Source organism: Eulemur rufifrons, chromosome 16 (genome assembly GCF_041146395.1).
Source record: "Eulemur rufifrons isolate Redbay chromosome 16, OSU_ERuf_1, whole genome shotgun sequence".
NCBI lineage: Eukaryota > Metazoa > Chordata > Mammalia > Primates > Lemuridae > Eulemur > Eulemur rufifrons.
Genome location: NC_090998.1, coordinates 31,490,552 through 31,505,068, shown reverse-complemented (window position 1 = coordinate 31,505,068; position 14,517 = coordinate 31,490,552). Strand labels below are relative to the sequence as shown.

The following is a 14,517-nucleotide window of genomic DNA, read 5'->3' as shown; positions in this document are numbered from 1 at the left end:
AAATTCCATTGTCAGACTCGGAGCAGTGAAGCTCAATTCGAGAATTAATAGATTTTCAAAAAGATTTTTTCTCTAATCATAAATGTATTTTGATTCACTTGCAGTGTCCCTAAATAGAATGCAAACTCTCTCAAGAAAAGCTTAGAGAGCCCTAATCCCGATGACCCTAAATCATGAGCTGTCTATTCTCACCAGTTTTGAATCCAGTTCCAGTAGTGCTAGTCTCTTCTGTGGAAGTCGTGGCCTCTGAGGGAAGAAATAGGAAAATGATGAAGTATGGGAACTTGGAATACTGGGAAGAGATACTGGGGTGTTATTTTATCATAGCAGCCCCACAAGAGATATAATGGTTGTCCCAGAAAATTCTCCAGTGGTACCTAAAATGCAAAGAAGTAAATGTAGCAATAAAGCATTCATTACCTCCCCAGTTAATCTTGTAAGCATCAACGTGGACCTAAGCCACTGGAAGCCCTTTCCTGGGGATACTCTCTCTGTAGGGAATGGATGGAACAACTTTCTAGCATTTCGTTTCCCAGGCCAACCTGGGATGGCTGTGTTGCTACTGGGTTTTCCTTTCAGTGTAAGGTGAGGAGAGAAGAGGGCTTTTAAATCACCCTTATCTGTTTCCTTTCCAGAGTCATATCCCCCTGGTGTACTAGAGGTGCTTAAGGGAGGAATAAAGTATGGTTTTATCTCTTTAAGTGGGGTTTTTGATACAAACTGGGGCATTTTCATAACCAACTGCCTTCATGAAGCTTTCCAATGAGGGGAGATGGCGAATAAACAGTAAACATCATGTATAAGTAAACAAGAAGAATGATAGAAAGTGGAACGCTATTGGGGGAAAGGTCAACTGGGTAAGGAGGATTGGAAATTTGGAAGTCCTGGGGGCTGGAATATATGCAATATGCTCTCATAATATTTACCAGGACACTGAGGAATAGCCTGGCTGAGACATCTGAGGTCATGGAATTCCTAAGCAGAATAATTTCCCAAGTTGATTCAACACAATATGACGCAAGAGAAAATGAATATCCCTAACTCACACTCCTTCATAGTATTTGTTCATTGTAGCAGCCCAAATAGAGAGATGATGAGAGCCCCCCGAGCCTCAGACTGAAAAGCTCACTTCCTGGGAGTCCTGTGTGAATATTTATCCCCCTGTCTTCTGAGATAGTGGTAGCCTCTGAGAGAGAAAAAAATGGAAGATATAAAGACCGGGCAGGACATTCTGGGGCTCCCATAGGCTGTATTGTCCCAGGGGCCATGTTCAGAGTTCCTGATCTGTGTTGGCACTTCCAGGTTCCAGAGTTTTGTCAGAGATACCCTCAGTAGTACCTGAAATAAGAAGGGATTGTGGTCATGTAGTCAATGACATGAAATGTGAATAGTCTCTTAAAGGGAAAAAAAAAAAAATACAGCAGTGAATTTACATCTATGGACTTTCTAGTTTTAAGACTTATTCCATATTATTTCCCATGGAATATACCACTCCCTCAGCGAGTTTATCAAGGATTGTCCTCCACAACTGACCCTCCTTTTTAGGGTTTAGTTACAAGGATATAGGTTTGGTCCCAAATTACCTATATAACTGTCAGTGAATGTGCCCCATGTGGCCCTGATGAAGGGTCCTTAGACACAAGACATAAGGAGGAAAAGCTGAAGAGTCTGAGCTGCATTTATCGATGTCAAATATTGAACATCTGCTAAATTTTTGCCTAATATGCCAAATCTGGGAAATTCAAAGAGTTTTGATATATTTCATGCAAGACTCTTGGGAAGTTATTAGAAAGTACAGTTAGTGCCTGAACAGAGGTAACCTGGGATTATTCCAACTCTTGTTCCACGTTCTCCTACAGAAGTTGTGGCCTCTGAGGGAGAGGAAAATGGGATGGAGATGACTGGAAAATATTTAAGGACCATGGAAAAGATACAGAAGTTCTCCTACATAGAATAACAGTGGACGAGAAATCTCATCACAGATAGACTCCTGGAAGATTCTCTGCCACCCTATTGACTCACCTGTGTTGGAAATGCCAGGGCCAACAGTTGTGCCAGGGGCTACCCCAGTGGTGGCTGAAACACAAAGGGTCTGAGGTCATCACAGTGGCTCACGTTTGTCTCCTGAAGGACCTGCCTCTAGAAGGAATCTGGGTGTATCTTTGCTGTATCAAAGGGCCCTTTCACTGCTTCCTGGTGAGGTGAGAATCATATGCCTTTCCTATGACCCATGTTATTAACAAAGCGATTAAAATAGTAATGTTTCCAAGTTGAACTTTTCCTAATTTCCCCTGAAATTCCGCCAACTCCAAGACAGGGAAGCAAAGTGGCTTTACTGCAGCTTTACCTGTCACACTCTCAGTTGCTTGGCCTCCTGGTGCTGCAGTGGTCCCTACTGTGGAATAAAAATCAGAAAAATAACTGATGTGCCAAGAACATGTGAATATATTTAATATCATTGTTGCTTTTTTGAGTAAGAAAACTCTCATGTGGAACAGGCCTGCTTCCAAGATTCTCACTGTTTTCTCTTCTCCCCAGAAATATAATACCTTGGCTCCCCCAACACCTGAGTGATGTGCATAGCACCATAGGAGAAATCTCTCATACTGACTGTGCAACCGCCCATCTTTAGAAAGTTGCAACTGTAAGGCTAGATGCTGGTATTGAGAACTTTTCCAGAACTTATTCAGTGTAAGAAAATACTGAAAATAAATGCAAACAACTCTGTAAGAAAACACCTCCCAGCAGGCAATCCTATGGAGAGCCATAATTTGTGCTCAGCCCCCTAATGTGAGCTGTTCATTCTCACCTGGGCTGGACCCAGCTCCAGGAGTGCTGCTGTCTTCTGTTAACGTTGTGGCCTCTGAGGCAGGAAAATTATAAATGATGAAGTCTCAGGATTTGGGATATTGGTAAAAAAAATTATGTTGATATTTCATTAAAGCAGGTATACTAACTATATTACGAGGTTAAACATGGAGATTTCTTGCTTATTAACCTACCTGTGTGGGAACTTCCAGATATAATGGTTGTCCTAGAGAATTCTCCTGTAGTACCTAAAACAAGACAAAGAAAGAATAACTCTTCAATCAGTATTGGAAGTAGGAGTGAGGCCATGAACCACTAGAAGACCTTTCATTAAAAGCTTTAAATTAATACATTTCACCATTCTACTAATATCTATTAAGCATCTATTCTATGTAATATTGTTTTAGGCCCTTGGGGTATATCAGTGGGCATAATGTTCAAAGATCTCCCCCCAATGCTGCTTTTCCAGTATTAGCAGCTGGAGGCCAGCAGTGAACAGTAAACTTAATAAATAAGTCAGCGTGATAGATGTTAGTAAGTGCTGTGAGAAAAAGGCAAATTGTATAAAAGGATCAGGGCTCTGATAGACAGGGCCTGGCCAGCAGGTTCCTCTCATCCCTGCTATACGACAGCCAGCTCTGCAAGCCTGGGCCCCTGGAAATCCAGATGGATGAGACACGTGAGGCCATGGAATTCCTACACACACCCAGGCTTGTGTCTCTGGCCAGCTGTGTTCCCAGAGGAAACCCAGGTCCCTTTCCTTGGCCCACCTTCACACTCTTGTGTTTACTGTAGCCACCCACACAGGGATTTGATAAAAGCCCCAAAACCTCAGAGTAAAAAAGCTCACCTCCTGGAAGTTCTGCTTGTGTGGTGCTGTTTCCTTCCGTGAAAGTTGTGGCCTCTGAGAGAGAGAGAAAAAAGGAAGGAGTAAAGACTAGGGTGTGGAAAAGTACATACCATGCTGTTTCAGGGTGTATCAACCATGGGGCCAATGTCCAGATTGGCATGTATTTCCAGACTTACCTGTGTTGTAAACGCTAGGCTCCAGAGTTTTTCCAGAGACTACACCAGCAGTACCTAACAACAAAAAAGGGATGGTGGTCACCAGTTCAACTGCTTGTATACTTATTTTTTTAATTTCAAAATATTAATTAAGGGGGTACAACATTTTTTGTTACATAGATACCTGTGTGATGCTTAAGTCAGGGCTTGTGGTATGCCCATCACCAGAATAGTGTTCACTGTACCCAATGGTTAGTTTTTATGGCACACCCCACTTTCTTGGTTTCTCAAGTCCTTTATATCACTTTGTGCTCATGTATACCCATTGTTTAGCTCCTACTTATTAGTAAGAACATACAGTGTTTGGTTTTCCAGTCCTGAGATACTTCACTTAGGACAATGTTCTCCAGTTCCATCCAAGTTGCTGAAAATGACAGTATTTCACTCCTTTTTATGGCTGAGTAGAATTCCATGGTGTATGTAACCACATTTTCTTTATCCACTCAAGAATTGATGGGCACTTAGCTTGATTCCATATTGTTGCAATTATAAATTGTGCTGTGATAAAGGACTTATTTTTCTTTGGGTAAATAGCAGTGTGATTGCTGGATTGAATGGTAGGTCTACATTCATTTCTTTAAGGAATATCCTTACTGCTTTCTATAGAGGTTTTACTAATTTTCAGTCCTACCAACAGTGTATAAGCATTCCTTTCTCTCTGCATCCACACCAGAATCTATTGGTTTTTGACTTTTTAATAATGGCCATTGTGATAGAAGTAAGGGGGTATCTCATTGAATTTTTAATTTGCATTTCCCTGATGATTAGTAATGTTGAGCATTTTTTCATATGTTGGCCATTTGTCAACTTTTGAAAAAATTGTGTTCATGTATTTTGCCCACTTTTTGATGGGGTTGCTTATTTTTTTCTTGCTGAGTTGTTTGAATCCTTTGTAGATTATGGATATTAGAGCTTTGTCAGATGTATGGTTTGTGAATATTTTCTTCCTTTCTATAGGGTGTCTATTTACTCTGTTGATTATTTTCTTTGCTATGCAGGAGGCTTTTAATTTAATGAAGTCATATTTATTTATTTATTTATGTTGTTATTTTGCTTGTGGGGTCTTAGTCATGAATTCTTTGCCTAGGCCAATGTCCAGAAGAGTTTTTCCTATGTTTTCCTCTAGAATTTTTATGGTTGCATGCCTTACAATTAAGTCCTTTAATCCATCTTGAATTAATTTTTGTACATAGTGAGAGATAGGGGTCCTGTTTCATTTTGCTGCACTTGGCTATCCAATTTTGCCAGCACCATTGACTGAATATAGCTTCCTTTCCCCAGTATATATTATTGTCTGCTTTGTGGAAGATCAGCTGGTCACAGATAAATGGTTTTATCTCTGGGGTCTATATTCTCTCCGATTGGTCTATGTCTCTACTTTTATACCAGTATCATGCTGTTTTGGTTACTTATACCTTTGTAGTATAATTTGAAGTCAGGTAATGTGAAGCCTCTAAAATTATTCTTTTTGCATAAGAGTACTTTGACTATTTAGGCTCTTTTTTAGTTCCAAATGAAACTTCAGGTTACTTTTTCTACATCTGTAAAATATAACGCTGCTATTTTGATGGTGCATTGAATCTGTAAATCACATTGGGGCAGTATGGACATTTCAACAATGTTGATTTTACCAATCCACGAGCAAGGAATGTTTTTTCATTTGTTTATGTCCTCTGCAATTTCTTTCATCGGTGTTTTTTGTAGTTCTTCCTGTAGAGATCTTTCACCTCCTTGGTTAAGTATATTTCTAGGTATTTGTTTTCTTTGTAGCTATTGTGATTATATTGGTTCCTTTATTTGACTCTCAGCTTGACTGTTATTAATATATAGAAATTCAACTGATTTGTGTACGATGATTTTTGTACCCTGAGATTTTGCTGAATTTATCAATTCCAGAAGTCTCTTGGTAGATTCTTTAGGTTTTCTGGGTCCAAGATCATATGGTCAATGAGAGATAGTTTGACCTCCTTTGTCTAGATTTGAATAACCTTTATTTCTTTTGCCTGATTGCTCTGGCTAGGTGTTGAATAATAGTGGTGACAGTGGACACCCTTGTCCTGTTCTAAATCTTAGGGAGAATGCTTTCAACTTTTCCCCATTCGGTATGATGTCAACTCTGGGTTTTTATAATTTTGAGGTATGTTCCTTCTATGACTAGCTTGTGGAGGGTTTTTATCATGAAGGGATGCTGAATTTTATTGAATGCTTTTTCTCCATAAGATGATCATATAATATTTGTTTTTGTTTCTATTTGTGTGATGAATCCCATTTATTGATTTGCATATGTTAAAACATTCTTGCATTCCTTGGATGAAACCCACTTGATTATGATAGATTATCTTTTTGATGTGCTGTTGAATTTGGTTTGCTAGTATTTTGTTGAGGATTTAACATCTATGTTCAAAAGGGATATTGGTCTGTAATTTTCTCTTTGTTGTATCCTTTCTTGGCTTTCATATCAGAGTGATACTGCCTTCATAGAATGAGTTATGGAGGATTCTTTCCTTCTCAATGTTATAGAATAGTTTTTGTAGGACAGGCACCAGTTCTTTTTCGTAGGTCTGGTAGAATTCGGCTATGAATCCACCTAGTCTGGTGCTTTTATTTGTTGGGAGACTTTTTTTTTATTATTATTACTGCTTCAATCTTGCTGCTCATTAGTCGTCTGCTCAAGATTTCTATTTCTTCATTATTCAGGCTTGGGAAGTTGTGTGTTTCTAGGAATTTGTCCATTTCTTCTAGGTTTTCTAGATTGTGTAGAGGTTTTCATAGAATCCATAGATGATATTTTGTATTTCTGTGGTATCATTTGTAATGTCTCCTTTTTTATTTCTAAATAAGGTTATCTGAGTCCTTTCTTTTCTATTTCTTGTTAATGTGGTTAGTGGTCCATCAATTTTGTTTACCTGTTCAGAACCAACTTTTTGTTTCAGCAATCCTTGGTATTATTATTATTATCATTTTCATTATTTTGGTTTCTGTTTCATTTAGTTCTGCTTTGGGCTTTGTTATTTCTTTTCTTCTGCAGGCTTTGGGTTTGGTTTGTTCTTTTTCTAGTTCCTTGAGATATGATATTAGATTGTTAATTTGTGATGTCTTTTTGAGGTAAGCATGTAAGTCTATGAATTTTCTCCTTAGGACTGCTTTATCTGCGTCCCATAGATTTTGAACTCCTGTGTATGCTTGTCATTTAATTTGAAGAATCTTTTGATTTCCATCTTAATTTCATCATTGACCCAAAGATCATTCAGCAGCAAGTTACTTAATTTCCACGACTTTGTGTAGTTTCGAGAGTTCCTCTTGGAATTGATTTCTAGTTTTATCCCACTGTGGTCTGAGAAAATACATGGTATGATTTCATTTTTGTTGAATTTGCTGAGACTTTTTTTGTGGCTGGAGATATGAACAATTTTGGAAAATGTGTCACATGCTGATGAGAAAAATGTATATTGAGTAGTTTTTGGGTAGAATGTTCTGTAAATGTCTGTTAGGTCCATTTGTTCTTAAGTCCTATTTTAGTCTTCATACATTTTTTTGCTTCAATAATCTGTCTGCTTATTTCAGTGGAATGTTGAGGTCCCCAGCAATTAAGATGCTACTGTTCATTTCTTTGCTTAGATCTAGAAGAATTTGCTTTATGAAACTGGGAGCTCCTATGTTAAGTACATATATATTTAAGACTGTTATGTCTTCTTGTTGAATTGCTCCCTTTACCATTATATAATGACCACCTTTATATTTTTTTATATAAAATTGTTTATTTAAACTCTGTTTTTTCTTGTATGAGAATGGCTACACCTACTTGCTTCTGGTTTCCATTTGCATGGAATATTTTTTTCATCCCTTTACCTTGAGTCTGTGTGAGTCCTTGTGGTTTAGATGTGTTTTTGGAGACAGCAAATACTTGGGTTGTGTTTTTTTATTCATTCAGCCAGTCTGTGTCTTTTGAGTGGTGTATTTAGACTATTCACATTTAGTGTTAGTATTAGTATTTGGGATACTGCTCTGTTCACTGTGTTGAATGATACCTTATTGTTTTGTTTTCCCTCTTGTGCTATTGTTTTATATAAGCTATGACCTATAACTTTTGAGTATTTTTACATTTTTGGTATCTATTGTATTTTTTCATGTATGATACACATTTGAGCAGTTCCTGTAGGGCATGTCTAATAGTGACAAATTCCCTTATTGTTTGCTTGTCTGGAAAAGCCTTTATTTCTCCATCATTTATGAAACTTGGTTTTATAAGACACAAAATCTTGGCTGGCAGTTATTCTGTTTAAGAATATTAAAAATGAGGCCCCCATCCTTTCTAGCTTATAAGATCTCCACTGAGAAGTGTGCTGTTAGTCTGATGGATTTTCTTTTGTAGGTTAATTATTGCTTTCATCTTGTAGCTTGTAGAATTTTCTCCCTCATTTTGACTTTGGCCAGGTTGATGACTATGTGTCTTGGGGATGTCCTATTTGCTATGAATCTTCCCAGTGTTTGATGATTAACTTGTATCTGGGTATTTGAATCTCTGGTGATACCAGGGAAGTTCTCCTCAATAATTACCTTGAATAGGCTTTCCATTGTTTTTGCTTTTTCTTCTTCTCCCCCTAGGATACCTATACTTTGTATATTGGCTCACTTCACATATTTCTCTGAGTGGTTGTTCATTCTTCTTTATTCTTTTTTCTGCATCTTTGACTGCCTGGGTTATTTCTATAGCCTCGTCTTCAAGCTCTGAGATCCTTTCTTCTGTTAGGTCTAGCCTATTGTTGGAGCTTTCTGTTGTATTTTGGAATGCTTTAAATGACTCATTTGTTTAAGTTCTGTAATATCCTTTTTTATGTTGTCTATATCTTATTTATTTTTGTTTATTTTTTTTTTTACACAGAGTTGAACTCTGTTGCCCTGGTAAAGTACAGCGGTGTCATCATAGTTCACTGCAACCTCAAACTCCTCAGCTCAAGCGAGCCTCTTGCTTCAGTCTTCTGAGTAGCTGGGACTACAGGTGCACACCATGACACCTGGCTAATTTTTCTATTTTTAGTAGAGGTGGGTTTCACTCTTGCTCAGGCTGATCTCAAACTCCTGAGCTCAAACAATCCTCATGCCTCAGCCTCCCAAAATGCTAGGATTACAGGCATGAGCCACTGTGCCCAGCCATATGCTGTCTATATCTTTAGTGAGTTTTTCATTTTCTTTAATCATGTCCCGAAACATTTTTGGGAGGGCTTGCATTGGTTTTCAACTATTTCTTCAATTCCATTCATGTTTGCCATGCATATTCTTAATTCCACTTCTGACATTTTGACAATTTCCTTTTGGTTGGGGTCCATTGTTATAGATCTATTGTGATCCTCTTAGGGTTTAAAACTAACTTGTTTTTTTATGTTGCTGGAGTTCTTTTGCTGGTTTCTTCTCATCTGAAATCTCTTCTCTCAGTTCAGGACAGACAGGTTTGCTGCAGTGCACCTGTTCTCCTTTGTTGGGAAGTCTCCTACCTTATGAGAGGGCGGAGAGGTTCATAGATAATGCTTTTGTGTCCTACTCTGGAGGACTGACATGGTGGGAGAGGGGTAGCTATAATGAGAGTCTGTTCTCCTGTGTCATCTCGATCCCCTGTGGTTGTCACAGTCCAAGCCAGTGCTGGAGGATATTCATTTAGATTGGTGTATTGGTCCCCAGGCCACTGTTGGAAGCTCAGGCAGGGGGCTGTGCAAGTCCCTCTCCACAGAGGTGGATCGCATGACCTTGGCCAGTACCTGGGCAGATCACATGACTTTGGCCAGTGCCTGGGTAGGTCACGGGATCTGGGCCAGTACTGGAGGATCTTCAGGTAGAGTGGTAGGTTGGTCCCTAGGTGACCACTGGATGCTTGGGTAGGGACCTGGGTGAGACCCTCTCCATGGAGGCAGGCATTGAAGGAGACTGCTCTGCCCACATCTCCCCACAGTGGTCAGAGTGGTTGTTTGGTGAGGCTAAGTAGTGGCCACAGGTGTCAGGGCTGCAGGCGTTTCCTCCATCCAGGTTTAGGCGTAATGATGGTATGTGGGCTGCCTCTAGTCCACCATCTTGGCCTATTCTCCTCCACTTTATTTAAATAGGGATCTCAATTCTCCATGTAGCAGCAAACTATTGCTCTGAGACTTGAAGTGCTGAAAGTAATCTGTATTTGTCCCATGCAACATTTCTTTCCATAGCAGTTTTACTGAGACAGTTCTCAACTGTCATGGCCTTTTCATTGGAGGGGAGACAGGAAATGTGTCTCCATATCACCAGTTTATCTGTCATTAGTTTGACTTCATGATGGTGTAGTGAAGGCCCTCATAAGCTCAGAAAATAAGGAGGCAATACAATGAATTTATGAATTTTCTCAATATACTATACATAAATAGTATAGACATTTTCAGAAAACTGTTGGAAGGAGTAATTAGGGATTACAGGTCATAGCCTAGCATCACTCACCTGTGGCTATTCCAACTCTTGTAGTTCTATTTACTCCTAGGAAAGTTGTTGCCTCTGAAGGAGCAAAAGAAGAAAGAGTTCATTGGGGAGTATTTAAGGGTCATGGAAAAGATATGGTGACACTACTGTAAAGGATAGTATCAGAGCAGATATATAATTATGAGAGGACATGCGGAAGATTCCACAATAGCCTATTGACTCACCTGTGTTAGAACTGCCAGGAGCAACAGTTGTGCCAGGGGATACCCCAGTGGTAGCTGAAACACAAAAGGAACTAAATCATCATAGAGACCTGTTTGTCTCCTGAAGGCCTTCTCCAAAAGCAATCTATTTACTGTTACTATATCAAACACCCTTTCTTTAGCTCCCACTCTGATGATGTGTTTTCCCATTAATTAATGAATAGGCAGAGGAATCAAGGAGCCAAACTTGGAGTGTTACGCCTGGCACTCCATGACAGGAAGATTGGGGGTAATCTCCCATACTCCCATTGCACTGTCAAGGGGGAAGAAAAAAAATTGTTTCCTGATAATTTTTTGTTTTTAATTTACACATAATAATTTTACATATTTGTGGATACAGTGTGAGGTTTGGCTATACATATATGTTGTGTAATTAGCATATTCATCACCTCATTTATCATTGCTTTGTGATGAGAACATTCAGAATCCTCTCTTCAAGGTATTTTTAAATATACACTAAAGTATTGTTTACTCTGGGTACCCTACTCTGCCATAGACCACCAGAAGTAATTCTTCCTATCTAATTGTAATTTTGTACCCATTTACCTAATGCTAATCATTTCTAATGCCTTTAAGGCAAGGAAACTTCTAAGTAGGTATGTTTCTGAGGTTCCCTTATCTCTGCTTCCCAGGATCAGAACTGTTTTTAGCTCCTACTGTCATCATGGAAATGTTTGTATGTAATGTTACGGGGAAACTTCTCAGAACAAGTATATCCTATTTACACCCATCTCACAATAGCCATTCCATTTGACAAGAGCATATTAGTAGATTTATTGGGAAAAAAAATCTAAAGAAAATCTACTTGGTTTTAGGTAGACTGTCCTTATATTAATGCTTAATGTTCTGCAGGAAACCCTACTTCTCAAACAAGTCATCTTAAGAGTCATTATTCATGGTGACACCCAAGTCATGGTCTGCTCTTCCTCACCTGTTCTGGATTCACTTCCAGTACTGCCCCTGCCTTCTCTGAGAGTTGTGGCCTCTGGAAAAAAAAAAAAAAAGAGCTCTGAGGTATTTGATATATTGCTAAAAAATATTGAGGTGCTATTTTCTCATTTCAGGTCTACAAACTTATCAGGCATTCACAATGAAGATTCCCTTCTTATTCAGCTACCTGTGTTGGAAACTCCAGGTGCAGTGGTTATCCCAGAGAATTCACCAGAAGTACCTAGAATGAGAAAGTGAAGGAGCTAAGAGAGTAAATAGGAACTGGAATCCGCAATGTGGTCATGAACCACTGGATCATCGTTCTTGAGAACCTCAGTTTCAGAAGAAAATGAACTATGGATGATTTTTTTGCTAATTTATTGATAGTGACTATTTCTTCCACTGTAACCTATTTTAAAAAAGGAGGCTAAATTTCACTTTATTAATTTCACATCCAGTGACGTGGCTCTCTGCCATATACAGAGGAGAAAAAGTCTTGATATATTCCAATGTTCTCATTATTGTAATAATCAGGTATTTAAGAATAGCATTTTATGAGATATATGTTCCCTGGTAATGTTAAGTAGTTCATCCTACCTTTCTTGGGACCCCGAGAACTGCTGCTGACACTGAGTGAAATTGTGGTGGTAGCTGTTAAATTAAACAAAGTGACACTCAAAATGAGAATATCACTGTCACTCATACTTGTAAGCATTTTCTCTATCTGACATTCTTTCACAGAGAAGAACAAGCTTCTCTGCCTCATGTGATTTACATTTGTGGGAGAGAGGACACAGAAAATAAAAAGTTTAAAAAATATGTTAGCCAGATGATAGCAAGGGATAAGACTTTGGAGAATTATGAGAGCAGAGTGGAGAGAACTGAGGAGTCCTGGGAAGGCTGCAGCAGGGCTGTGGTCCTCAGACAGGTGTCCAGAGAACTGACACGGTCACACAGGACATGGAGGGAAGCCCTGACGTAGATGTGTCTGAAATTCTTAGGCAGAACTGCCCAAAGTCATAAATCAATACCTCATCATAGTAAGGTGGGAAAAGGGTAAGAAGAAAATAAATGGGAAAAATGTATATTTATTTGATATTTCAGTAAACTGAGCTGTTAATCCCAAAAGGTAATTTATATACTCTTTCTATAATATTCTACCAACAGTAAATTTACCAACCCTTTTTCAAGTTATTTACTGAGCCTCCTTTTCTCTAGCATTCAGGAACAGAGAGACAGGAGCTCTCTCTATAGATCATCTGTCAGTCAAATGGTGTATAGTTCCCTTCTGGGGTGGGAGGAGAATCAGCTCAAAGCACAGAAAATAAGAATGAAATTTTGAGTTTCTTAACAGTAGTCAACAAAGGATTACAATAATTTAAATAACAATGTATAATATATGTGACAAGACTGGCATGGTTACATTTCAACCCAATACCTTTACTGGGTATCATTAGCAAGTGAATGCAATGACCCAGCAGTGCTCACCTGTGACTGTTCCACTTCCTCTATGGGAAGTTGTGGCCCCTGAGAAAAACAGCATTTCCAAAGTAATGTTTGGAAAATATTCAAAGGCCAAGAAAAGAACATGACACTACTCCTGGAAAGAATAGCACAGAGAAGACATCTAATATTCAAGGACTCATAAAAGATTCCTGCCAACCTGCAGACTCACCTGTATTGGAACTTCCAGGAGCAACAGTTGTGCCAGGAGCTGCCCCACTGATGGCTGAAAGACAAAGAGAACAGTGGTTACTACGAAGCTCACATTTCTTTCTTGAAAACCTGCTTCTAGAAAAAAACCCTATCTTCATTATATCTAAATAGCTCTTTCCATGGCTCTTCCAAGATAATGCGCTCCATGTACTCTTTCATTATACCTTAATTACTAAAGCAATCAGAGGGCCCAATTCTTTAAATTGATGGAATATTCCTGGCATCCCATGACAGGGACATAGGTGGTTTTCTCCCATACTTACCTGTTGTACTGCCAGGGAGAGGAAGACAAAAAATTACGATCACTGAGATATTTAGACATCAAAAAATACTGAACATTTATATTGTTTTGGGGACATGAAAACTTCTATGGAGGCGTGTTTCCAAGGTCATATAGATTGTCTATACTTCCCAGGGTCAAAATTATTTTTAGCTCCTACTATTAACCTGGACATGTTTCTATGTAACCTTCCAGGAGAAATTTCTCAGAACAAATACAAGAGAAATCCCATTTCACAAGAGGTTATTGACCAAGTTTTAGGAAAATATTAGGTCTAAAGGAAAATGCATTTGCCCTTAGATGCACTGTCCCTTAAACAAATACATTATTCTGCAGGAAACCCCACCTACAAACAAGGCCTTGTGATGAGTCATTATTCATGGCAACAACCAAATCATGGGCTGCTCAAACTCAACTGTTGTGGATTCACTTCCAGTACTTCCCCTGCCTTCTGTGGAACCTGTGGCCTCTGAGGGAAGAGAGGAATCATGAGGTCTGGGGAATCTGAGATACTGGTAAAAAGTAGTCAGGTGCTTTTTCACCATTGCAGCTTTACAAAGTTATTGTGCACTCAGGATGAGGAGCTCTGTCTGTTTAACTACCTGTGTTGGAAACTCCAGATAGAATGGTTGTTCCAGAGAATTCACCAGGAGTACCTAAAATGAGAAAAGTGAAGGAGTTAATAGGACAAACAATACTGGAACAGTAGTGTGATCCTGAACCATGGGAACACCTTTCCTGAGAACTTCTGTTTCCAGATAAAATGAACCATGAATTTTTTTTTTTCCAACTTACTAAGGCTTTGCTACTGATTATTCATTTTACTGTAACCTATTAAAAAAGAGGGAAAAAAAATATTAATTTCACTTTACCTATTTCATGTCCAGTGAATTAATTTCTGGGTATTCTAGGAAAGAGGAAAATGTCTAGATCTTTTTAACTGATCTCATTTCTGTAACTGGTCATAGTGTCGTAATCAAGTGTTCACAATACACACATGTCTGTTATCAGTAGCTTCCA

At 38.8% G+C, this 14,517-nt stretch overlaps 1 protein-coding gene across 1 annotated transcript in view; it reads right to left on the bottom strand.

Annotated features, from left to right (window-relative positions):
- The window catches only part of LOC138397257 (mucin-19), a 139,940-nt gene that overhangs the window by 22,209 nt on the left and 103,214 nt on the right, over positions 1 to 14,517 (bottom strand). Inside the window, 15 exon segments of the mRNA XM_069491212.1 lie at positions 193 to 246; positions 1,327 to 1,338; positions 1,797 to 1,871; positions 2,023 to 2,076; positions 2,348 to 2,395; positions 3,003 to 3,056; positions 3,659 to 3,745; positions 3,835 to 3,888; positions 10,330 to 10,383; positions 10,533 to 10,586; positions 11,503 to 11,556; positions 11,689 to 11,742; positions 12,099 to 12,152; positions 13,177 to 13,230; positions 14,100 to 14,153. Of these exon segments, the coding sequence (XP_069347313.1) occupies positions 193 to 246; positions 1,327 to 1,338; positions 1,797 to 1,871; positions 2,023 to 2,076; positions 2,348 to 2,395; positions 3,003 to 3,056; positions 3,659 to 3,745; positions 3,835 to 3,888; positions 10,330 to 10,383; positions 10,533 to 10,586; positions 11,503 to 11,556; positions 11,689 to 11,742; positions 12,099 to 12,152; positions 13,177 to 13,230; positions 14,100 to 14,153 (816 nt within the window).